Source organism: Balaenoptera ricei, chromosome 15 (genome assembly GCF_028023285.1).
Source record: "Balaenoptera ricei isolate mBalRic1 chromosome 15, mBalRic1.hap2, whole genome shotgun sequence".
NCBI classification, from domain to species: domain Eukaryota; kingdom Metazoa; phylum Chordata; class Mammalia; order Artiodactyla; family Balaenopteridae; genus Balaenoptera; species Balaenoptera ricei.
In genome coordinates this window covers 14,617,375-14,642,722 of record NC_082653.1, presented here as the reverse complement: position 1 = coordinate 14,642,722, position 25,348 = coordinate 14,617,375, and the positions used below count along the sequence as shown (strand labels likewise).

General features: G+C 51.7%; 1 protein-coding gene across 3 annotated transcripts in view; it reads right to left on the bottom strand.

The window, feature by feature from the left end:
• The window catches only part of CDH22 (cadherin 22), a 71,050-nt gene extending 46,008 nt beyond the window's left edge, over positions 1-25,042 (bottom strand). For 2 of the 3 annotated variants that reach the window (XM_059896437.1, XM_059896438.1), the window contains exons 1-3: positions 24,730-25,042; positions 14,788-15,082; positions 1,900-2,019 (exon numbers count right to left, since the gene is read on the bottom strand). In XM_059896437.1, coding sequence (XP_059752420.1) covers positions 1,900-2,019; positions 14,788-15,082; positions 24,730-24,984 — 670 coding nt within the window. In that variant the 5' untranslated portion in view covers positions 24,985-25,042. The remainder of the gene's footprint in view (positions 1-1,899; positions 2,020-14,787; positions 15,083-24,729) is intronic. The other variant, XM_059896439.1, reaches the window with a different exon arrangement.
• Between the last annotated feature and the right edge of the window lie 306 nt (positions 25,043-25,348).

The window sequence follows — 25,348 nt, the reverse complement described above, 5'->3', positions numbered from 1 at the left end:
TGTATGAGGTTATGCACTGTAACACTGTTCGTCGTAGAAAAAGATTGGAAACAGTGTAAGTGTCCATCAATAGGGGACTGGTGAAATAAATTTTAGTGTATCCACAACAGCTGTTAAATAAAAGAATGATGAAGCTCTTTATGTACTGATATGGAATAATCTGCAAGATGTATTGTTAAGCAAAAAAGGCAAGCAGTGTGTATAGTGTGTGTTTATAGCTACCATTTGTGTAAAAAAAACCCAAATACATGTACCTATTTTCTTGTACATGCATAGAATAGCTCTGGAAAGATACACAAGAAAATTACATTGGTTGCCTTGGGGATACAGATTGGGTGGCTGGGGGACTAGAGGGGGTGAAGAATTTCTACTAAATACAAATTTGGACTTTTTGAATTTTGAACCTTGAACTGTATTATCTATTTTTAAAAAAAAACCTCAATATTTTTCAAGTGAATGAGTTCAAGGTCTCATAGGATATATACACCAAGTGGCTACCTTTGGGGTTGCAATTACTGGGGATGAGGGTGGGAAGCCCTTTCTTCCCTCCTTCCTTCGTCTCTTTTAAAAAACATTTCTTTAATGTTTGAATGTTTTCTAAAACGTATTAGTTTCACAAGGAGGAAAAAATAATGCGGATATTATGTGTAAGAGAATGCAATTATAGACTGGAATTCTCAACCCCTTCCCCTAAACAAAACAAACACAAACAAAAACCCCAAACCCAAATCCATCAAACACCCTCCCACTCCACTACCCTTAGAATAAAATAAGTGCTTCAGCCCGCTTCAGACGGGGCAGTCCGGCCCCTGCCAGCCTCTCTACATTACCTCTCAACAAGCCTCTTCTCCAGTCCTGAGTTGCTTACAATTCCCCCCATGCCTCAGGCTGTTCTCTTCCTCCCAGTTTTGCCTGCACCATGCCCTCTGCCTGGAATGCCCTTCTCTGAATCTCGGTCTGGCCAACACTTTCTTATCTTTTGGAGATGGCTGCTCCCGCCTCCAGGAAACTTGCATCCTAATTGCCCACACAGATGCCTGTCCCCCTGCCCCCACTGGACCGCGAGCCCCATGACGGCATTTGATAAACATTCTGTGGTGTCTGATGTCTCATCCCCTGCCTTCTCCTGTCCCAGGGACAGTGAGAGCACTGCCCTTGTCATCGGCAGCCGCTCCCAGCTGTGGGACCTTGAGCGAACCACTTCATCTCTCTGTTCTCCCTGCCACTCTTACGAGGCCCCTCGGAGATGTACTCAGGTTCTAGCCTCAGAGCGAGTGACGTGGGGGACGGTGCGTGGGAGCGCTGCACCATTGCTTGGTGATGGGGGGGGAGGGCAAGGAAGTCAAGAAGCCATCCTTCCCTAACGGTCTCGGCCTCCATCTTCCCATCAGATCCTTAACAACTGCCACCTGAACAGCTTTCACAACTGCCGAAAAGGTGCCTTTCACCGGCCGACGGCCGTCCCCCCTTACCTCCGGCCCCCAGCGACACTTATGACCATGACCGACCCCGTCTGGGCTGCGGACACGCCTGCCTCAGTTTAGCTCCAACGGCAAGAGGGGCCACTGAGTTCAGACCTCCGAAGTCCTTTCAGGGGGCCCATAGTGATAGCCTCCTGCCTTTTTGTTTCCGCACCAGTCTTGCAGGCGCCCCCCACTCTATTTTTTTTTTTTTTCTGTTCCTCGGTCCTTCTCTCTTCCTGCCTGGCCGCCCTCCCTCTCCGCGACCCTGGGGTCTCCTGGAGCCAGAAAGATGCCTCAGTGTCCTCTGTCCTAACCTCAGCACTGTTGGTTGGAACGCTGAGAGAAGACTTCCGCCCGCCCCCTCCGGCCCCGCCCCTTGCGCCACGCCTCTGGTTCCGCCCCGGCTCCGCCCCTTTGGCCTGGCCCCGCCCCTCACCGGTCTTGGGGTCCACGGTGAAGTGGTGCTCGCCATCCAGCACGCTGTACACCAGTCGAGCGCTGCTGCCGTACGTGGGGTCATCCGCATCTGAGGCCATCACCTGCATCACCGACGTGCCTGGGTCCGGGGGACCAAGCGAGACAGGGGTCAGCTGGGGCCGCTGTGCTCGTCCTCCCCATCGCTCCCCATCCCCAGAGAAGCTGGGAAAGGAGACCTAGGCCAGAGGTCACTGAAGCCAATCCCCTCACAGTCCTCATCCCCACATTAAGCCCCAACCCGCTTCCAGACCTGGGGCCTTCCCAGTGGCACGACCATGGAGTCAGATCTGGATTCAAATCTCCCTTCGGTGGTTCCCAGCTGTAAAACTCTGGCAAGGGAAGACAGCCTCTCTGCATCTCAGTTTCCTCACCAGCAAAATGGGGACAGTCCTAGTCCTTGGTTCATGAGGGAACACATTTTAAACTCCCAGTGCAGAACTCAGAGCAGTATCTCAGTGGGTGGTGGAAATGGTTATTTTCACCAATTAAGGTCATCACAGAGTTAGAGCTAACACTGGAAACCAGGCACTTTACTCCCAAAGCAGGGGTCCTTCTACCCATCCCAGCCCCTCCTGATTTCTCAAGGGAATTCTGCCTCCTTCCTCCCACATCCTAATCCCCCCCCATCCCACCATGGGGGTGTGTGGGCATCCCAGAAGGACAACCAAGTTCACTGGGGCTCAGGGGCCAGTGTCTCTTGGGCCCCAGGCAGAAGAGCAGCAGCCAGCTTTCCCTTTGGAGGTAGCTGGCTGTGGGTCCTGGTGCCCTCCTCGCCCCTCCTCCCGGGTGCCCAGACAGTTCCCGCCCCCGACACACACACTTCTCCTCATGCTCTGCACGTAGGCTGCTGGGGAGAGTATAAATTGGATAAAAGTCCATCAAACAGCGGCAATTAAGTTATTGATTTTTGACGCTGCCTCATTAAACTGGGAGCTCCTCTCGGCCTGTCGCAGAGATGGCTCTAATTTGACATCATGTTCAATTTGACGAAAGCAGGGCTTGGGATGTGAGGCTGGACAGGGTGGGGGTGATGGAAGGGGTGGGGGAGGGGCTGAATGGAAGGATGGGCAAAGCTGTGTGGTCCATCCAAACCTTTCCAGATAGGAGGGCATGAGATGCAAGCCCCAAGAGGGAGTCTTGGGGGCTCAGGATAGGACCCAAGGGGGATGAGACTCAGACCTCACCTCAAGGAGATGCCCTCTTCTGGGTGCCCTGATGGTGAGGGGATGGGGCCCAGGCCTCCTGAGGTTCTGGGTAGGATCCTCCTGGTGGGTTGGGCTCCCTGGGCCAGCGGGGCGGCATGCTGGGGGGTGAGGCCAGTTCACTGCCTGGCTAATGAGTGAGGCTCTGGAAGTGCTACTGCAGCAATTCTGCTAAGCCCAGCCGGCCACCCACCTCTCCCGCCTCCAGCCTGGGGCCCTCCATCACTCCAGACAGACACATGTATTTATTTTTCACTCTTTTGCATTTCTCATTTCCCTCTCCGTGTCCCCCCTCCCAGCCTCCTAAACCGGTCCTGCAATGCACCTCTCTCTTTGGTGGCTCCGGCTCTCCATCAACCATGTCAGAGTTGCCTGGAGAAGCTGGGGAAGAGGTTTGGGCAAGCCCCCTCCTTCTTGATGCGTGGTACTCAGGGGTCTCCTATTCAGGGCAAGGGCATGATCACAGGCGCCTCCTCTTAAACAGAGAGAGGAGAAAGAAATAAACCCTATTCAGCACTCACTACATGCCTAGCTTCCCAGCCACTTAAATCCATCATCTCTAATTCTCATAGCATCTCTGAGAGGCAGAGTGGGCCCCTCTAAATTACAGGTGAGGAAAGAGGTCAAACAGGGGGAAAGACTCGACTGAGGGCACAGACTGAGGAAGTGGTGGGATCTGAACCCAGGACTCTCTAAGGCCAAAGTCCTCTGGGAGCCAGAGTCAGCACACACACACACACAGTGACTCTGGATGGTGGCCTGTTGTACTGAATCACAATCAGTGACTCTGCCGCTTATTAGCAGTTTGGCCTTGGGCCTGTCATGAACCCCATTTTTGCCTCAATTTCCTCATTTGTGAAATGAGGGTGAGAGTACCACCAAACTCCTGGGATTGGTTTCAGAATTCAAATAGGTTTCTGTATTCAGCACCGAGGACAGCGCCTATCCCATACTAAGAACTCAATAAACGCAGGTTGTTGCTGTCCTCTCAGCAGACGCTGCATGCCTGTATACACTGGCACAATCAAGCCTCCCTCACAGACAGACTGAAATGAGAGACGATACATAAAGCATCAGGCTCATGGTGGGTGCTCAATAAATAGTAGCTGTTGTAACAGTTATGAGAGAGGGTCTCCCTGTCACTCTCCTCTGCACGTTCCCCTCACCCCCTGGGCAAGGCACAGTGCTGGGCTGAGTGATTCCCCAGGGACAAGGATGAGCGCGCGCTCTCTCTCTCTCTCTCTATCCCTGGCTGCATCCCAGGGACTCCCGCGGGGATGATGGAATCATTTCCCCGATCTGGGATTCTTTATTGCAGCCATTACAGTTAATGCCGACACGTGGGGATGGCAAAGGGTCAGTGATTCACCACTCATTCCCCAAGGCCCCACGCGCCCTCCCACCTTCTTCACAAGTCAGCAGCTCCCCAGAATCGGCAGACAAAAGGGTGCCAGGCTTGTGGCTGCTGTAGGACCACCTTGTGCCATCCCCCTAAGTTCAGCAGATTGCATTTTGCAATGTGCCATCACGGCCATTCTCTCCTTCAGTCCTCACACCAATTCTCTGATGTAGATGCAGTGGTATGCTGGCAAATGTTTAACCATTGGCTCTGGGGGATGGAGGGGTAGGGAGGAATTCCCTGCTTTGTAGTGTTTGCTGATTTCTACGGTGTAAATACTCTCACCATGGCCAATTTCAAGCTATGAATGTGGTATCAAGTGGCTCATAAAACTCCTGAAAATCAATATTTGGCTCTCATGAGCTGATACGAGCCGACTCCAGAACAATCCTGCATCACTTTCATTTTACAGATGAGGAAACTGCTATGCACAGTGAAGGGTGACAATGTAAATTAATAATGAATAATAATGAAACCCATTATTATATACCCTTATTCAATGATAATGATAGATTAGGTTTATTAACTAACTTCTTTGTGCTACATACTATAATAAGCCCTTTATGTATAGTATCTCATGGAATTCATATAATAGAGCCTTGAAGTAAGCTCTATTAAGATTTCCACTTTGCAGATGAGGAAATGGAGGCTGAGTGAAGTTTAGTAATGAACCCCTTTTGCCTCAATTGCATCATTTGTGAAATGGGGGTAATATTACTACCAAGCTCTCAGGATCGCTGTGAGAACTCAAATAGATTTCCTTGTTCAGCAGCAAGGACAGCCCCTGGCTAAATTCATCTGGCAAGGAAATAGGAGAGGCAGGATTCAAACCCAGGTAGATCTAATGTCAAAACACACATGTATCTTGCCTTATAAGGTTGTAGGAGAGGGAATCAGTAGGAGCAGAAGTAGACAGGCAAATGAGAGAAGATTCAAAGAAAGGAGAGGGAGGGAAGGGCAGGGGAATAGCAAGGAACTGGGTTCAGGATTCTCGCTCTCTGCCAGCTGGTTCAAGCCCAGACTTCCAGAAGCAGGGACGGGATTGGCTAGAATGAGCCATTTGCTGTCCATGGTGCTGCCACCCAGTCCTGCTACGCGGGATTAAGGGCCTAATTCCAGGCTGGCATAGGAAGGGCTGCCCAAAGGATTCTCGGGTAAACAGTATCTCAGAGCCCAGGGCTCCATGTGGAATGCTGGCTATGAAAAGGCTGGTCCTTGGAGAGCACAGAAACCAGTGGTTCTCAACCTGACTGCACATTAGAATCTCTTAGGAGCTTTAAAGTAAAACTGATGCTGAGCCCCCATCCCAGACCAATTTAATAGCGCTCTCTTGGGGTGGAGCACAGGCAAGGGGATTTAAAAAGCTCCTGCAGTGATTCTAAAGTGCATTCCAGACTGAGAACTGATGCCCTAGACCCAGCCTTTGATTGAACTGATGAGCAAACTGAGTCACAGAGAGGCTCAGTGACTTTCCCAAGATTAGGTTATTAGTAAGTGGTAGGAAAAGATTCAAACCCACAACACTGTAGCCAGCATGTCACCCTCCTGGACTCACTGTGCCTGTACTGAGACTGGCACCCAGAAGGAAGCAGCAAGGATGACACAAGCCACCAAATCAGCATGAGAAGTTGGACACTCCTACAAAGAGATGCCCCTAACAACTTCATGGAGACTGGGTGGACTTTGGCATCAGAGAGTCCTGGGTTCAAATCCCACCACTTCCTCACTCTGTGCCCTCAATCAAGTCTTTCCCCCTGTTTGACCTGTTTCCTCACTGGTAATTTAGAGGGGCCCACTCTGTCTCTCAGAGGTGCTATGGGAATTAGAGGTGATGGATTTAAGTGGCTGGTGAAGCCAGGCATGTAGTAGGTGCTCAATAAAAGTTTATTCCTTTCTCCTCTCTCTGTATGGTCAGAAGATCTCTGGGTCTGTGTCCTTGGCCCTGAGCAGGAGACCCGTGGGTACCAGTATCAGGAGGGAGGGGGCTTGCCCACTCCTCATTTCTAGTTTACCTGGTTTCTGACATGGTTTGTCATGGGGCCAGAACTGGAATCCATGCTCTGGCTCCCAGGCCAGAATTCTTTCCCTTCTTGTCCCTTTAACCCTTGCTGTCTGTGAAATCCAACGGAAGCCCAAAATTGGGCCCCAGGACCTCCAGCTGCTCAGGGAGAAGGTGGTGTCATGTGGAGTGGATGTCAGGGATTGAAGACAAATTCTCATTCCAGCCCTCTACTTGGCTCTCTGTGTGGTGGTGGGAAAACTACTCGGCCTGACTGGGCCTCAGTTCCCCTTCCATAAAATGGAGACAACACTTTACCCTTCCTGCCTCCTGGGTGAGGGATACCCCTTAATAAGACGAAGGAGATGAAACGCTCTGGAAAAGAATAGAGTCCTCAACTGAGGTGACCAAGTGTCATGATTATGAAGATGTTTGTAATTATTATCATCCTGCCTCTTCCTTACCTCCCCTTGCCGCCCTGCTGGGCCTGGGGAAACCCTTGGCTCCCATTTAGCTTCTCAAACATTTATGAAACATGAGTCCCACCCCCTGCTGCTGCCGGAACTGCATGGAATGCTTTCTATTAAAAATTAAAAACCACTTGTCGAGTCCCTGGGAACATTCAGATTACACAGGAAACAAGCCCCTTCTCAAACTCCCCCCTCACCACGCCCCTCCCAACTCCCTCTTTGCTCATCGCTTACAATGCCAGCTCACTGGACTGGCCTCAACCGCACTTCCGGCTGCCCACCCAAGGCAGCCTAATGCAGATGAATGATACACAGGAGATTCAGGAAAGTGGCTGCACGGGAAGGGGAGGTCGGAGGATAGAGGGGGAGGAGGCAGGTCCAGAGACAAGTGACAGAGAAGGAGGCACAGAGACATGGAGCAAGAAAGTGGGTCAGAGACAGAGAAACAAGGGACAGAGGGACAGAGATGCAGAGAGATGGACAGAGAGAAAGTGAGAAAAACAGAGGTACCCAGACACACAGGGAGAAATTAGGACAGAGACAGAGAGATGAGGGTAAGAGAGGCAGAGATATATAGAGAGACAAAGAGAGAGAGAGAGTGGGACAGGAAGAGGTAGCCACAGACTCACCCAGGCAGGCAACACTTGCGTGTGTGTGTGGATCTCATCTGTCCCCCTGAGAGAAGGGACTCCCCTACTATCCCTAACTGAGTCCCAGAGGCTCTTCTATCCTCTCCACGTTTAATGGGACCCTCTGTGGAGTAGTCCGGTCACCCTGTTTGTTCGGGACAGCAACGTTCTAAGTTCCTGCAGTAGCATTCCTCTGCCAGTTGCAGAAAGCAAACAGTTTTTGGCTTATAATTCAGTTCCATTCAGTCACCCAATATCTACGGAGCACCTACTACGTGCTAGACCCTTGAGGGCAGGATGGTAGATTTGTCACCTTTGTACCCACTGCCACGTGGGCACAGGGCCTAGCATAGCGAGGGTGCTCATGTTTGCTGAGTGATTTGTTGATGGAAAAGACAAAGAAAGACATGGGGCCGACTCCTGAGGGCCAGGGCCTCTGTTCTTCTCTGCCACCTCTCTCCACCAGAAACCTCCTGTCCCATTTCTCCCCATCCTGGGTGGTGAGAGCCAGTGCCGTTGCTAGGCAAGGAGATATTGCACATATAGATCTTCCTGGACTTTAATTAAAAACATCTTTAGAAGTTGTCTCTGCAGAGGCCAGCGATTGATTCCTGGCTTGGGCCTGAGGGCTGTTGAGCCATACTCTCTCCAGCTGCAGAGGGACAATCAGAGGCTCCCAGCCAGCCACTGCCCTCCCCAGATGAGACCCTTGGGGAGCACACTGCCTCCTGCCTCCCTCCTTTCCTCTCTGCCACCATCCTCCCAAGCACGGGACCTGGGAATCAGATAGTGTGCCCTCCCAATTTTATTTCCCCTCCCCTCTTGAGCCTCAGTTTCCTCAGCTGTAAAATGGGGGTGTCAACATTTAACCTAAGAGAGTTCCCGGGAGGATGAAATGAGATTAGGGATATGAAAGTGCTTTGCAAGCTGTAAAGTCCTGTGCACACTAAAGAGATGGTTGTGACTGTTTCCCATGTACACAGAGCCAAGTAGTTTAGGTTCTGGTTCCAGGTTCTGGGTCTGGTTCCGTCTCCAGCTCTTAGTATGGAACCTCAGGCCTAAGTTACTTTATCTCTCTCTGCATTTATCTCCTCATTGGTAAAATGAGGATAGAAATACCTGCCCTGCTTATTCCCCAGGACTGTGAGAATAAAGGGAAATAGCTTTGTGAAAGCAGTGTTGGCCGATAGCTATTATTTAGTGAATGTCCCAAGAAGTGCAGACTGTACTACAAAAGTCTTTTTCCATCTATTAAAGATGCTGCTCACAGAAGGGACTGGAATACATGGGAAAGCAGCTGTGGCAGGGCCCCTGCCCATTTCGACAGTCTGTTGAGCCCCAATCCCATGGCCCAGTAATGCCCATCCTATGGTATATGTGCCACCACATACACGTTGTCCTTCACCACGTTCTCCTTCCTTTGCTCCCAGCAGACATCACTAATCGACTGTGGCATTCTTTTCTGCTGAGCCCAAATGAGACCTCAGACTCCTCAACACAGCCCTACAGTCACTACCAGTTGATCAGAGTTGGCACCACAGATGAAACTGATCTGCTACCACTTTGAGGTCAGTGGCAGTATCTTGCTTATCTTTGTATCCCCACATACCTAGCGAAGTGACGTGTACAGAAAAAAAAGAAAAAAAAAGTGACATGTACACAGTAGGAACTATTATGTATTTACTGAATTAAACCAACTGCTTATTTTTCTATCCCCTTGGGGCTATATATATATAAAGTAGGTGCTAATAAATGTTTGCTTAGTTGGGTGACTCATCTTTGCAACCCCTCCAGAGCCAAGTACACTGGAGGCCTTGTATATAATGGGTGCTAATAAACATTTGTGGATTTAATTCAATTACTTATCTTTATATCCCCTGCAGTGCCCAGAATAAAGTAGTGGCTAATAGATGTGTGTTGGATTGAACTTCTCATTTCTGTATCCTCAACAGTGCCAAGTATTTTGTCTTATACATAGTTGGCATTAATAAATAGGTGGAGTTGAAGTGGGCACAGGAGCTCTGTGAAATTCTCTTGTGGTCCACTGGTCGGGTTGCGACAGCCTAGGGAAGGGGGTCTAGCCCCCTAACATCAGGAGATTATCTAGTCTAACTCTTCTCTACCAAAACTCACTCCCTTGTTGATTTCACCCAGCCTCAAGCTTTAAATTCTCTCTCTGCTGATGACTTCCGAAGTTGTAACTCCAGCCCTGATCTTGCTCCTGACCTCCAGACTCAGAGATCCAACTGTCCCCTTGAGAACTCCACGTGGACTTCTAGTAGACATCTCAATCTTAATGTGTCCAATGATGAATTCTTAATTTTGTGCTGCAAACTTGCTCTTCCTGGATCATTCCCCATCTCAGCAACAGCAGCTCCATCCATATAGTTGCTCAGGTCAAAAACTTCAGCATCATCCTTGTCTTCTCTCTCTCTCACTTCCCACATCCAATCCCTCACAAACCCTGTTGGTTCTACCTTCAGCATACATCCAGAATCCAAGTCACCATCACCTCTTGCCCCCAAGACTGCAGTTGTCTCCTCGTTGATCTCCCTCTTCTATCCTTGACCCCTACAGTCTATTTTCAACATGGCGGCCAGCAAATCATCTTTTAAAAATCTGCGTTAGATCATATAACTCCTCTGCTCCCGATCTCACTCACAGTACAACCAAAGCTTTCAATGGCTACAAAGTCCTATGTGGTCCAGCTTCCGGTACCTCTTCTGACCTCCTTGGATCCTCTCCCCCTCATTTACTCTTCTCTTCAGCCACACTGACTTCCTTGCTATTCCTCAAACATGACCAAACACGTTATTCCTCAGGACGTTTGCACTCGCTCTTCCCTCTGCCTGGAACATTCTTCCTCTAGCTTAGTGGTTCTCCAAGTGTGGTCCCTGAACCTGTAGCATGAGCATCACCTTTGACAGCATCTTTGTTAAAAATGCAAACATTTCTAATAGCCCAGACCTACTGAATCAGAAACCCTGGGGCGGAGAGGGGAGCCATCCGTGTTTTAACAAGCCCTCCAAGTAACTTGGATGCACAATAAACTTTGAAAACCACTGTTTCACATAGCTCCTTTGTCCATTCCCTTGGTTCCTTCAGATCTTTGTTCAAGGGTTCTCTTATAAAAAAGAAAGGCCTTCCCTGACCCCTCTAAAATAGCACTCCCCCAATATAACTCCCAATTCCCTTATTCTTCACAGCACTTACACCACAGGGTGCATTTATATGTTGACTTGTTTATTTCTTTCCTGTCTCTCTCCTTGCTCTAGATGTAGGCTTTCTAAGAATCCCCAGTGCCTGGAACAGTGCCTGGCACAGAGCAGGCACTCAGTAAACATCTGGGCGTGAATGAGCCCCCTCCGTGCTCAGAAGGGAATTTGGGGCCCAGAGAGGGGCAGGGACTTTCCCAAGGTCACGCGGGGAGCCAGGCCTCCTGACTGTCAGAGGCAGGACCCGCTTCGCTGCATTAGGTTCAGCATGGCTGGCGTGCCCCTCCTCAGAAGCATGGCTCATTGGAGGCCCCCGGCACACTTCCCTTCCCTTTTAAGCTGTGAGTGGTTTAATTTGTGAGCGCTGCTGCCTTTCATGTTCCAAGCTGTGTTCCCGCTCCTTCTGATGTCCGAAGCCGCCCAGACTCTGGTGCTGCTTGTCGGCCCCGCCCCGCTCAGCCCAGATCAGGAGGCTCAGTAATTGTGACTGATTTTCAAAGCCGCCTGGAGTCTCCGTAAGCACCCCGGTGTCGGATTTGCTTCCCCTTCAAAAAGTTGCTCAAATGAAATAAACTAATTTAATTTCTGCTTCCTCTTTCCCCCTCCTGGGTTCTCCTGGCTTGTCCTAGTCAAGTCCCCACTTTTTCCTGAGCGGAATGTCAGAGTCAGTGGACCGGGAGAGGAAGGTGAGGCAGGGCTGGGGCTCCTTGGGGCCATGCTCATGAAGCTGGGGGCTGGCACTGCCTCCTACTCTCTGGGTGACCTTGAATGAGTCCTTGCCCTCTTCTCGGTCTCACTTTCCCCACAAGTGACACAAGAACCTTGCTGCTCCAACAGCCTGGGAGGCAAGCCCAATTTGCTCAGTCATTGACTTGCTATGTGACTGTGGGTACATCTTCTCCTCTCTCTGAGCCTTGGTGTTCCCATCTGTTCAATGGGGATGTTGACATCAGTCTTGCCACCACTCAGAGTTGAAGTGAGAGTGAAGTGGTGATGGGCAAGCCAACATGGCGCATATGGGGCTGCACCTCCCTCTGGACCCCTCATCCCCACCCACTCTCCACCCCACAGTAGAGGGAGATTTCTAAAATGCAAGTCTGCCCACGTTACTTCCTTGCTTAAGCCTTTCCCAGGTTATGTGCTTCCCTCAAGTCCTTCGCATATGATTCCAGCTTCCTTCTCCAGCCTTATCTCTCTCGTCATCTTTCTGGCCTTTTCCATGCAGAAACATGCAGTTCAGTTTTGGGTGAAGAGAGAGAGGGCCACGTCTCCTTCGGCCAGAGTTTGAGTCCAGGAGTGAGGGCTGCTGGACCTGGGAAGTCAGGGGTTTAAGCTACTTCTCACTTGCTGTGTGACCTTGGACCCATCACTCCTGCTCTGAGCCTCAGTTTCCCCACTTGCAAAATTGAGTTCTAAGTACTCCCTGGGTCTTTGCCATGGACAACCTCCAGATTTATCTCTCTAGCTCAGACCTTGCTGCTGAACCTGTATACTGAACTGCCTTTTCCAAGATCTCTCCTTGGCTTTCTAATAAATACTTCCAACTTAGCAGGTCTGAAACCAAACTCCTGATTTCCCTCCATCCCCCCAAAATCTGCTCCTCCCACTGTTTCTCCCATCTCAGTAAATAGAGATTCCATCTATTTAATTGCCCAGGTCAAAATCTCGATAGTCATCCTTGAATTTTTCTTCTCTCACGCCCCACATCCAATCTATTAGCAAATGCTTTCGGCTCTACTTTTGAAATATATCCAGAAGTTGACCTCTTTTCAACACCCTTGCTGGTACCACCTTGTTCCAAGCCACCATCATTTCCTGCCTAGGTAACTGCAATATCCTTCTCAATGGGCAATCTGCTTCTGCCCTTACCCCCACCTCCCCATCTAATCTTCATGGAACAGCCACAGGATCCTGTTAAAATTAAGTCACATCACGTCACTCTTCTGAACAAGCCCCTCCACTGACTTCCCAGCTTGCTGAGCCTAAAAGGCAAAACCCTGACTATGACCACGTGGCTGCATGATCTGGTCGCTTTTCTGCTTCCCCTCAGAGGGAATTCAACCTTGGGACCTTTGCATGTACTGTTCCCACTGCCTGGAATGCTGTTCCCTAGGGCCCATGCCCTTGCTTCTTTCAAGTCTTTGCTTCAGTGTCATCTTCCCAGACCCATGATCTGTTAACTTGCTTCCCGCCTGTCTTCCTCGGCCAGAACGTCCCCTCTGTGAGAGAGCAGGGAGGCTGGTCTACCTTCTTCTCGCTGTGTCCCCAGTGCCTATGCATATTTGTTCAATGAATGAATGAATCCGTTCAACAGACACATAGCCTGTCACATGCACACACGGGCCTTAATGGCCATGCACGTGCACACCTGTGCACGTGTGAGATGCATAGGCGCACCAGGCACGCGTGCACCGTGTGTGTGTGAATGCCAGCCCACATCCACATTCACACCCTCGCCATTCCCTGTTCTCCCACCATTCCTTTGTGCTCACCATTTTCTCCGGTCCACTCCCTTCTCTTCTGTCACCGGCTGCCCGCTCACTACCCACCAATCTGCCAGATCGTGGTCCAGTCTGGAAGCCAGGGCTGACTGCACTCTTCCCCAAGAACCCAAATTCCCCCAGCCTCTGACATGTAGCTGCAGAGCTGGAAGGCCAAGTGAGAGGCAGTGCCAAGCCCTCGGCCACAGTCTGTCAGCGGCAGGACGTGTTCTAGGACCTAGGGCCACTGTTCCCTGTCCAGTCTGGCTTGCAGGTGACTTAGCCTAACGCGGTGGGGAAGGTGGCAGCTACTGGCTTGCCCCTCACGCCACGACTCCAGCTTCTACCAGGAGCCCTCGGCTAGGCGGGGCCTTGATGGTCAGTCCACTACCTGTGGGCCCTATGGTGGGGGAAGGCAGGTTCGTCCAACCTTTCCTTTCAGTGTCCCGCTGCTGCGCAGCTGTGTTTCTGAGGATGGCTGTGTCTGAAGGCTTCTTGCAGATGTGTGCTTCGGTGTGTGTCCTGCCTTTTCTATTACAACTGTGTGTGTGCGGCGCCCCTGGTGTTTGCAGCCACACCTGGGTAGAGGCGGCTGAATCTGTGTCTGGGGGCTCGGCCACCTCTGTGAGCCTGTGTCCCCAGGTGGCTGGGTCTTGGTGGGCTGGGGCTTCCTGTGGGCCGTGGAGGAAGCCGTCTGGACGTTGTCGCGTCTGGCTGTGCCCAGGCCTGTCTGTGGCTACGCTCTGGTGAAGCCCGGCCCCAGGATGGTAAAAATGTCTGGCTGTGGCTTTTGCCTGTGTCTAGGTAGGTGTCTGTGCATAAGCTGCATCATGTGAGGGGCTGTTTCCTGGGTGACGTTGCATGTCGCTGTGTCTAGTGTGAGGCCATGTGTGGTTGTGTGGTGGGGTCTTGTTTCAGCTATGCCCACTCTGGTTGATTTAGGTTGTAGGTGTGCCCACGTTCAGTTGTGCCTGCATTTGTGTGGGAGTTGCGGCCAAGGGCTGTGCTGTGTCTGGGTGAGTTGAAGTCTGGGGAAGGGCCGTGTCCAGGGGGACAGCCATGCCTGTGTGTGTGACCGTCCCGATGCTGTCCATGCCTGGGGCCGTACCTGAGCCGGGCTGTGCACAGGTGGACAGCTGAGCTTGTAAGTGGGTCTTGCCTGTGTGATTCTGTGTGGGTGTATAAGCATGTCCAAGTACGTCTCTGTGTCTGCACATAGGTCCATGTCCACATAGGGACTGTGCCCGTGTATGTGCCTGAGATCACATGTGTGTCTCTGTACAGAAGTGCAGCTGTGACTGCCCGGACTGTGCCTGAGTCCGTGTGGGCACCTGGGCTCACACCTATACCCTGTCTCCCCTGCCCCTCCCCGCAGCAGGCTCCTTCTCACAACCTGGCAGCTCCCCTTTCCCCGCTCCCCGGCTCACCGCGCCCCTCAGAGCCGGCAACCCACCTGTGGGCGAGAGCTCGGCCACGCTGCCAATGTAGGGGCCGTGCAGGAAGCGGGGCTCGCTGTCGTTGATGTCCTGCACCTTGATGATGAACTCCGACTCAGGCTCCAGCAGGCGGTTGGTGGCGCGGTCCCGAGCTTGAGCCCGCAGCGTGTAGAAGGTTTTCTGCTCCCGGTCCAGGCGCTCCATGGCGTGGATGTCGCCCGTCAGCTCGTCGATCAGGAAGATGGTGCCAGCGCCCTCGCCTGAGATGGTGTACTTGATGGCTCCGTCACCCTCGTCTGAGTCCGAGTGGATCTGGGGAGGCAGGGAGGAAGGCAGGGTGGAGGCTGGGGTGGGAGCTCCTCTTGGCGCTCCCCCTGCCCAAGTCCCACTGGGGGCCTGTGCCTAAGCACATCTCTTCTTTGACATACCCATTCTTCAGTGGAGACACTGAGGCTGGGGAAGCCACTCGTCATCCCAGTCCCAGGCCTCACTGTCTGGTCTGGAATGTTTCACTAGTCCGCCATGGCTCTTCCTGCTCCAGCCCTGCCCCTGTAATCTACCTTCCCCTCTGCAGCCAGAGCTGTCGGCCTCAGGGGCAGATCTGAACACGTCCTCCCCTGCCTGCAACTCTTCCACGGCTCCCTATTGCCTTTACAAAGAAATCAGAACCACCTCACAACTCTCTGCTTCTTCTCTGAGCGCCCTGTCCTTATTTCTCTGTCTACTGAAAGGCTACTCATCCTGCGAGGCTCAGTTCAGACGCCACCTCTTCCCAAAAGCGTTTACGGATTCCCTCCCTGTGCCTACCTCCAACCCCACCATTCCCCTCCAAGATCTTTGCAATACAGCAAGTCATCATTATCATGTTCGGCCTGTAGGATTGCTGTAGCCATGCTTCTCAAATCTTAATGTGCATGCAAATCACCCGAAGATCCTGGTAAAAAGCAGATTCTGATCCAGGAGGTCTGGGGTGGGGCCTCAGAATTTGCATTCCTAACAAATTTCCAAGCTGCTGTCCATGACCTCACTCTGAGTTACAGGTCCAGGATCCCTAGGCTCTGAGCTCCCGGAGGTATTTTCTTACTCATCTGGTACCTGGAGAGCCAGCCTCAGGGCTTGGCACAGGGTGGGGACAGGGAGTGGAGGGACAGAGGGGGAAAGGGAATGCAAACTGGAGGCGCACCTACTATGTGCCAGGCAGTGTACTAAGCAATTTACATACTTATCTGGTTCAGAGTTCTTTAAAAAAAAAAAAAATCCCTACTACGGGACTTCCCTGGTGGTCCAGTGGTAAAGAATCCTCCTTCCAATGCAAGGGATGCGGGTTGGATCCCTGGTGGGGGAACTAGGTTCCCACATGCCGCGGGGCAGTGAAGCCCGCGCGCCACAACTACTGAGCTTGCGCGCCTCAACGAGAGAGCCCGTGGGCCGCTAACTACAGAGCCCACGCACTCTGGAACCCGCGTGCCACAGCTAGAGAGAAGCCCGCGCGCTGCAACGAAGAGCCCACGTGCTGCAACGAAAGATCCCGCGTGCTGCAACTAAGACCCGACGCAGCCTAAAAAAAAAAATAAATAAAAACAAATAAAATACATATTTAAAAAAAATCCCTACTAGAGTAGGTTTTGCTATCTTAACTTTGCAGATTTTTTTTTTTTCATTTTCCCACTGAGGTTTAGAGAAATAGGATGATTTGCTCAAGGTCAGACTGCTGGAGGAACCGGCCTGGTCCACAGCCTGGGCTTTCTCACTCCATCCTCAATCCTCCTGGGAGGAGCCCATGGCGGCAGAAGAGGCAGTCCAGCCTGGTCCAGCCTCGGCTCCAGCATCACCTCCCTGTGAGTCCTTGCACGAGTCACTGTACCTCTCTGGGCCTCAGTTGCCTCCTCTCTAACATGTGGGTCATAATAGCACCTCCTCCTAGAGGTACTGGAGGGCTAATTGAGTGTAAAGTCCACATAAAGCCCTTAGCACCTGCCTGGCACCAGGTGACACAATATGTAACAGCCAGCCCGGCAGAGGCACTGCCCATGGAGTGGTACTGCAGCAGGGCCCCTGCTGGTTCAGGTGGGAACCCTTTGGATGCTGGATCCCAGAGAGGTCAGAGGGGCTGAGGAAGCTGAGGCAAGGGAGAGGAAACAGACTATTTACCACAGGTAGGGAGCTTTTTCACTATTTTAACAACCGGTACAACCATACCATTTTGTACTAGCTGAAAATCAGCCCTGCCTGTGACATAATCAGTGTCCCATAAACGGTAGCTATCATTATTATTATATTATTACTAAATGTTAGCTATATATAACTGGGATTTAATCCAGGCACTGTTAAGCTCCAGAACCCAGGCTGTTTTCACTGCACTGAGATCTCCTGGGCAAGGAACCAGCAGAAGGACTGTTCTCCCAAATAGAAACACCCAAGTCCTTATCCTCCAACGTCCAAATCTCTGAGGCAGCTCTGAGCAGAGGAAAATGCATCCAATGAAGCTGGTGACCTTGGGCAGGTCCCTGCTCCTCTCTAAGCTTCCGCAAAGATGGCGCGTGAACAAGAGAATCCCTAAGGCCCCTTTCGGGCCAGGACGGCATGTACCCCAGCCCACTCAGCAGGATAACAGGTGCCAAAGAAGCCACCATGAAGAGGGATGAAAGCCCACCCCTGCCATGCAGGAGGAGCCTGAGTATAAATTCTGCTGGTGGAACTTTGTGTCTGAAAGGTGGATTATAGAAGTGCCATTTGGAAGATTGAATGGTCCATAAACATTTTCATATTTCATTAGCCGATTAATGGGCATCTCTCTCTTTTTGGCGAGTCTGCTGATTCTCAGCAGAAATTGCAGGGAGTAAATGGAGGCGTTGGGTGGAACCTTTCCGGGTCCCTGTCCTGTTATAGATTGCCCCAATTAATGCCCGTCCTGGGCTCCACTGAAAAGCCTTCTTCCTGTCCAGTTACTGTTAATAGATTTCTCATAAGTGGCTGGATTGTAAAAACCTCATAACTCAGTTTAATACCCCCAATAAAATTATCTCAAGACATCAGCCCTGAATCATCGGCAGTGCTGGGGATGAGGAGACCTGTCTCTCCTGTTTGCTGTTTATGCTCTTCCTCCACCTTTGCCCAGGGGAGCTGGGGACAGGAGAGGGCAAATGTGTTCCCTTTTAGGGTGCCTCCACCCAGTTCCCAATCAGACCTGTTGCGGGCCTTTATTTAATCAGTAAACATTCCCAAGGAGTGTGGTAGAATAGATACCATTTGGGGGAATGCTTAACACCTGTAATCTTATTAGTCTTCATCACCGCCCTATGAAACATTATTATTATTCCCATTTCTCAGATGAGGAAACTGAGGCACAGGGAGGGGAGGTCATTTGCTTTGTCACCCAGCTAAGTGCAGGAAGCCAATCTCCTGATCCCATGGCTCACTAATGTTGTGATCAACCTGCATGGCTTGTTAATTTTACCCCTCTGGGTCTGTTTTTCCACCTGAGAAATCAGATCAAGTCCTACCTCGCACAGGTGTGGTGAAGATGAAACGTGAGCATGTTGGTAATGACCTACACACTCTGTAAGTGGCTGTCTCCTTCCCTTTCTGTCTCCATCATGTCCCCGCTGCCCTTGACATTTTATCTCAGACCCTGACCAGGGATCACCTACCATTGAGTATGGGGGAGGAGGGAGTAGAGCCCAGTAGTGATGTCACTGATATTCTTCTGTAAAGCATGACACAGAGCTCACAGTGGGGTCCAGTGGCTACTCTCTGGGGACTGCAGAGTCCAAACAGGGCTGGTCGGCCTGCGGAGGAGCTAAGAGCTCAGAGCTGCAGATTTGGGCTGGGTTGGGGCTACTCGCCCCACCTGCCTGGGTCCTGGCTCTGGAGTGGAGAGGAAGTGCCTGTGGTTCTACTCCAGGAGGATATTTCTCAAGAATCTCAGCTACGAGGCTGGAGGATGGTGCTCTTATTTACCGAGCGCCTACTATGTGCCAGATTGCAGGCCTCTGCAGAAATCTAATTTAATTTTGTGGCATACGTAAATGTCTCCCCATTTTCCAGGTGAACAGACCGAGATGGGCTTAGTTCTGTTGGATTCCAAAGCGCAGGTTGGTCCCTCTGCAGCCTTTGGAATCTGGTTAGTCCACTTACAACGTTTCTGGCTAAAGAAGCGGGAGAAAGGAAGATGGAGTGGGCTACAGGGCGTTCACTGGGCTTCACGGCTGGGGGAGAGGCCTGTACCACCCTGTACCTGCAGGCCGTGGTTATCGGCGGCCTTTTCAATCTGAGCCTCTATTTCATCATTTGGAAAAGGACTTCACGACACAAATCAGGAGAGGTGATGGGCCTTGTATTCAGGAATGGCCGAGTGCCGGCGTCAGCTTTGTCACCCACTTGTTGCCTGGCCCTGAGCAAGAAGCTACCCTTCTCTGAGCCTCAGCTTTCTCATCTATAAATGAGACTGATAATGCTTCCCCATAGAGTCCAAAGATTCATCAGATAATATGTGGGAGCTCCTGGCACATAGTAAGTGCTCAGTAAAGATGAGTTTTCTCTCCTTTTCTGGCACCTGGTCTCAGAAGAGATTGAGGGTCACCTAGTTCATCCCCCCATCTCCTGACACAAGAACCACAGGCTCAAATCCTGACCCACTGGAGACACAGGGGCCATCATGTCTTTTAAACTCAGCTTGTTTCCTCCTCAGGCAGCCCTCCCAGATGCCTTCCCATTTGCCCTCCCGCCGCTCTGTATCCCTGTCCCATGCACACTCCCCTCTGCTCCACACTCCCCTGTATCACCTCTGTGTTGCAATCTGTCTCCTCAGTTGTCATGGGGCTCAGGGGCAGGGAGTAACTTTGATTTGTCTTTGTCTGAACTCCCCACGCCTGGCACACGCTAGCTGTCCTGACAATGCATGCAGAGAAAATACAGGGGGAGTGGGACAGGTGAGTGTGAGTGTGTGTGTGTGTGTGTGTGTGTGTGTGTTAGACAGTGAGCTCCCTGAGGATCAAGCATATGGCTGTTCGTTGCTCCCTGGTCCCCAGGATAGGCCACAGCACCAAACATTGAATACGTGAATAATGAAATATACAACTGTCATTAGAATTCTCCAACTGTCTGCTGGGATTTCTGGAGGATCCAGTCACTCTGTTAAATCCCAGGTGCACATGAGCTAGACTAGGAAGGTCAGTCACTGGGCACACTTCTAGACCCCCTACTGTTACCTCCTTGATAGCTCATAATGATCTTGTGACTCAGAGATTATCCTCTCCCCATTGTACAGATTGGCAAGCTGAGGCTCAGAGAGGGCCCATATCGTACCTAAAGCCACACAGCTAACAAGAGGCAGCCCAAGGCCTGTCTGGCTCCACATCCTGGGTTCTTTTCTCTGCATTGAGTGTAGACAGCCCCTGAGGGAATTCCCCCTCCCTAAGCCCCAGCCCTGGATCATAAACAACATGAAAAACACCACAGTGATGGCTTCTCATCCTGGGGGGCTGAAAAGTGGGATTTACGAGGCCATTAATTACTTCCTCCTAATTAAATCAAAATTAAATGTGAGCAGAGGTACGTTTTCCTTATTAAAGACAATTAAACGGACAGTGCGGCTACACAAATAAAACGAGTCCAGGATTTAAACGGAAAGCAAATCAAATAAAAAGCCTCCCCTGGAATGAGGGGTTTGTTCATGCCTGTGCTACTCGTAAACCAGGAGTTCATCAATTTTCTTTAAATATTAGCAACTTAATTAAATCTGCTCTCTTCCTCACCTTAATCCTGCCGTATATCTAAAATAGATCTCACCGCCCACAGGAGTTGGTCATAAGTGCTGACCCCATAATTCTCTTTAAAAAAAAAAAAAGAAATTAAAAATCCTACAAAATCCACATGCAGCCGACAGAAACCTCGGGGGAAATTACAGTTCGGAAAAGGGATTAGTCCAAGTACCCAGATTGTATGGAAATGTTGGTAGGTTGCTTTGAGGGTGGGTGTTGTGAGAAGGTGAGGGGAAGAGGTGAGCCAAGCTGCCGGGGGTGGGGAGTAGGGGGGGCAGGACAGCAGAGGGAGCTGTTGGTGTGGGGCCCTGGTGACAACCACGGGGGCCAGTGGTTCCTGCAGGTGCCGACAGGAGCCTGGCGGTGAGTGATGGAGGAGGCAGTTGCAAAATAGGTTACCGTTGGGTGCCCGGGGTTCACTCGGCTGATGGTGCCGTTGCTAAGCTACCTTTGGAATTTGGCAAGGACAGATGCTCCCTATGGCTCCCTGGGGCGGGGGACCGGGAAGCAGTGAATTAACTGAAACCGTGGAGAAGTCCTTTTTCCCTGAAGAGCGAGAGAGAGTGGTATGAGTGTGTGTGTGCATGCATGCACACAACCACTTGAACAAATGTGGGACTTGGCTGGAAAGGGGACAGGTGGTTTTTTAAAAGGCCGAGCTCATATTCCTAGAGCGAGGGGTGGGCTGGCAACCACGTCCCCCTACTTTGCGGTGAGAAACTAGGACATCAGGTTGCCCAGAAGGCTTTCGAGATTGGGGGCAGGGGTTCATAATATCTATGCATACTCTAGGTGGTAGAAATAACAGGTGAGACTCATCATAATAAAAGCTAATACTTACTGAGCACATACCAGGTGCTCTCCAGGTTCCTGACATATGCTAACTCATTGAATCCTCACCGCAACTCTTTGAGGAGGTGCCAGGTATAGCCTCACTCAGCAGATAAAGAAACTAAGGCACAGAGAGGTTAAATAATGTGCCACGGTCAGAGAGGGAATCAGCAGCAGAGTTGGGATTTGAGCCCTGGCAGTCTGGCTCTGGTTGGCCCCCCTGAACCACACACTACACCACCTTTCACAAGAAAGGGTGCTTTGGGCACATGTTTGCAAAGAGATGGAAACTTCTCTCTCCTTCCTGCATGGAGTGCTTTTCTGGAGGTGGCCTTGAGAGTAAGCAAGGAGGGGCTCTGGGTGAAGATGATGGAGGGGGAAGACAACGTAGACGTGACAGCAGTGGGGATGCTGCGAGAGGCTGGTGTGAGGAGAAGACCCCCGGGGCCGGGCACAATGTTTGGCTCATAGAAGATGCTTAATATAGGACGGTACTGTACAGCACAGGGAACTCTACTCAATAATCTGTAATCATCTATATGGGAAAAGAATCTAAAAAAGAGTGGATATATGTATATGTATAACTGACTCACTTTGCTGTACAGCTGTACAACATTGTAGATCAACTATACTCCAATAAAAATTTTTTAAAAAAATTGCACTGGGCCCAGACCCGGTGTCAGGAGAGCCTTGTCTCTTGGGGTTGGTTATACCACCGTGTTGGTCTCACCCCACCTCTGCTAATCAAAACTCTCTGGAAAGCTAACTGGCCTTGGCATGATGTTCTCTGCCTCTAGCCTCAGCTTCCCCATCTTACAAGGAAGGGACTTACTAGGGTCCCCCCATCGCCGACAGACTGTGATTCAAGGCAATAGGGGTGGCGTTTGACTCATGATGATAATGGCTAGGTGGATGCAGGTTGGAAGTGGTGAATCAGCGGCTGGTTTCTCTCATCTTTTCAGGAGGTGAGTGGCTGAGAGGCCTTCTCAGAGCCCCAGCTTCCAGGTAGACAACCGGGCTGAGGTGCCTGAGACCACTACAGCTGACATTCAGGGAGATGTGTCAGAGTCCTTCCCTGACTTTCTGGGGTTTCCTGGACCAAAGTCTCTCTCCCAGGCCTGGAGGTCTTGGAGATGTCTGGAGAATCAGAATACAGGTTCCAATCCTGGCTAAGCCACTTGCCCACTGTCTGCCTGCCCTCTCTGCACCTCAAGTTCCTTGCCCACAAAAGGAAACGATTTCTACCTTGCAGTTTAAGGGTTAAGTGCTTCATGTGGGAATAATGAGAAAACAACAATAAACTAACAACCAGGCCACAGGCCGAACACTTTCTGTGCTGTTTTCTTCTTTAATCCTTTCAACAACCCTTGGAAGTGGGCTCCCCTAGCCCCACTTTTACAGACGAAGAGACTGAGGTCCAGAGAGGTGAAGTAACTTGTTTCAGGTAATATGGTTAATGGGTTGGTTGGCAGAGCCGGGCCTCGAGCTCAGGCGTGTTTGGCTCCAAAGTCTGCATCCCTAGCTACCTCACCATTAGCTATTGCCCAGCTGACACTGGTTCCTCCTTCCCCCTCCCCTCACCACATTCTACCAGCCCCACCATCTCACCGCCCTGGCTGGAAGTCAGGAGTCCTAGGCTCTGCCACTAGTTTGCTGGGTGACCTTGAGCAGAGACATGAACCTCTCTGTGCTCTGTCAAATCTTCACTTTGCTCTGTTGTGGGGATCAACTTCAGCCACATGTATGGAGGGGAGAGTAGTCAAGGACCAGGGATGACCGTACCTAGACCAGTGAGAATCTGGGTTTCCTGCAAGACAAACCCACAAGGTTTACATCAAACTTTCCTCTCCTCCTTGTCGAGGGTCCTGAGCCATGAGCCTTGAACTGAGCAGCTTGGTCAGCCTCCCAATTCTCAGACTCATTTAAGCACACAGGAAATTCCACAGTTGGTCCCCCCTCACCTCTGCTGACCAAAACTTCCTGGAAAGCTGACTGGCCTCGGCAGAAGCCAGAGAACTGTCCCTGGGCACCGCGCTGCTTTTCCTGCCCTATAAACACCCTCCACCTCAACATCTCAACTGCGGACAAGTCTCTGAAAAAGCCAGGTTCCGTCAGGCCTCTATGTCTTTTGATAGGCTATGCCCTCTTCCTCATCAGCCCAAACTCCTACTCATACATCAAAACCCAGCTCAGGCATTTAGAAAACACTTCCATGAAGCCAGCCAACACATACCATTTATTAAATGCCTACTCAGTGCCAGGTGCTGACCTGTGAGGCTTTTTATGTACCAGGGTGTCTTTGCCACTCTGGGGAGCCCCCACATGGCAAAGGCTGGATCTCACTTGTCTCTGCCTCTCCAGCATTGCACTCATGAGGGGCTCAGGGATTAAATGGATGAACAAAAGTCCTTCTCAGCTCCTTATACTCTTAGGGCACAGATCTTCTGCCACGTTAAGCAACATTTACTCAGAGAGTTTGAGAAAGCAGCTTTCATTCATTCATTCATTCATTCAATGAACAGTTTGTGAGCAATGTCTGTGCTAGGCACTAGGGATTTTATGGTGAGCAAAACACACAATCTAATAGAAAAGACATGCATTAATTGCATAATCAAACAAACACACGCATAATTAAGTGTTATGAAGGAAAGATACAAGGACCTAGGAGGGCACATAACAGGGAGGGATGGCCACATGCAGAGGGGTCTGTCCCAGCCTGGTGTGGTCAGGGGCAGCTTCTTTGAGGAAGTGGCATTTGAGCAGAGGCCTGAGTGTGAGATAAAGTAAGCAGCAGAAGTAGTAGAACGGAGCAGGACAGAGCAGTTGAGGGAGGCAAACAATCTAGATAAGGGGGGACGGGGCTGGCAGGAGCCTGTGGGGGCATCGGAGGGACCATCAGAAGGGTGTTGTGGTCGGAAACTCAGAGCGAGCGCGGCAGCAGATGAGGCTGGAGGAGGAGCCGGATCCTTGCAAGCAGTGGGAGGGAGTTTGGATTTGACCTCAAGTGCATGGGAAGCTACTGAAGAATTTTAAACACAGTGGGGACAGTTTGTGTGTGACATGATCAGATTTGCAAACTCGTTTCTCCATTCTAGATGCATCTAGCTACAAGACGGACTGGGTTTCCCTCCCTACTAGTACTCTCTGCTCTAAGATGCAGAAGGAAGAGGGACTAGAGAAGGATGTGGAGTAGGGATGGGAGCAGAGTGATGACCCTCTTGGCTGCTCCTGACCAGGGGCAGCTGGGAGGAGGCAGCGGGGACTGGGATTTGGGGGGGGGGAGGGGAACTGGGGGTCCCTTGCGCCTACCAGCGGGCGTCTCCAGGGTCCCAGGCGCGGGACAGCGGGTGCGGGGTGCCACTTTACCTTGCCCACGTACAGGGGCTCAGTGCCCGTGTACTCTTCCACCACGAAGAACTGGTTCCACACCCAGCCGCGCTTCACGCGGCCCGCGCCCGGCGCGCCGTTCTGCGCAGCCCCGGACGCCGAGGGCGCAGGCGTGCCCGCCGCCCACAGGGGTCCCGGCGGCGGCGGCGGCATCAACAGCAGCAACAGTAGCAGCATCGCGGGCGACAGCGCCGCTCCCACCCGGAGCCCCCGACCGTCGGGCCGCGGCCTCATGCTTGGCCTGCGAGGGGCCCCGGGCCCAGGAGCATGGACGGGAGGTACCAGGGCGTCGCCGCTTGGTGGCAGGACGGAGCGGCGCCGCGTCACATGGCGGCCTCAGCGCGGCCGCCGGGGCGCCGCCCCCGACGGGGCACCCGTACAGGCCCGCGGCCCTGAACGCCGCCCAGCCGTGGAGGCGCCCGGCTGGAGGGGGAGGGGGAGGGGGCGCGGCCGCACCCGGGGCATGGACGGCCCCCCGGGGTCCCCGCCCGCGCCCCCCTGGCGCCGCCGCGGCCGGATCACCAGGCAGCGCCTTGGCAGCTCCGGAGTCTGGGGTGCGCCATGGTCCCTGAGCGCAGGGGTCCTTCGGGGACGAGAG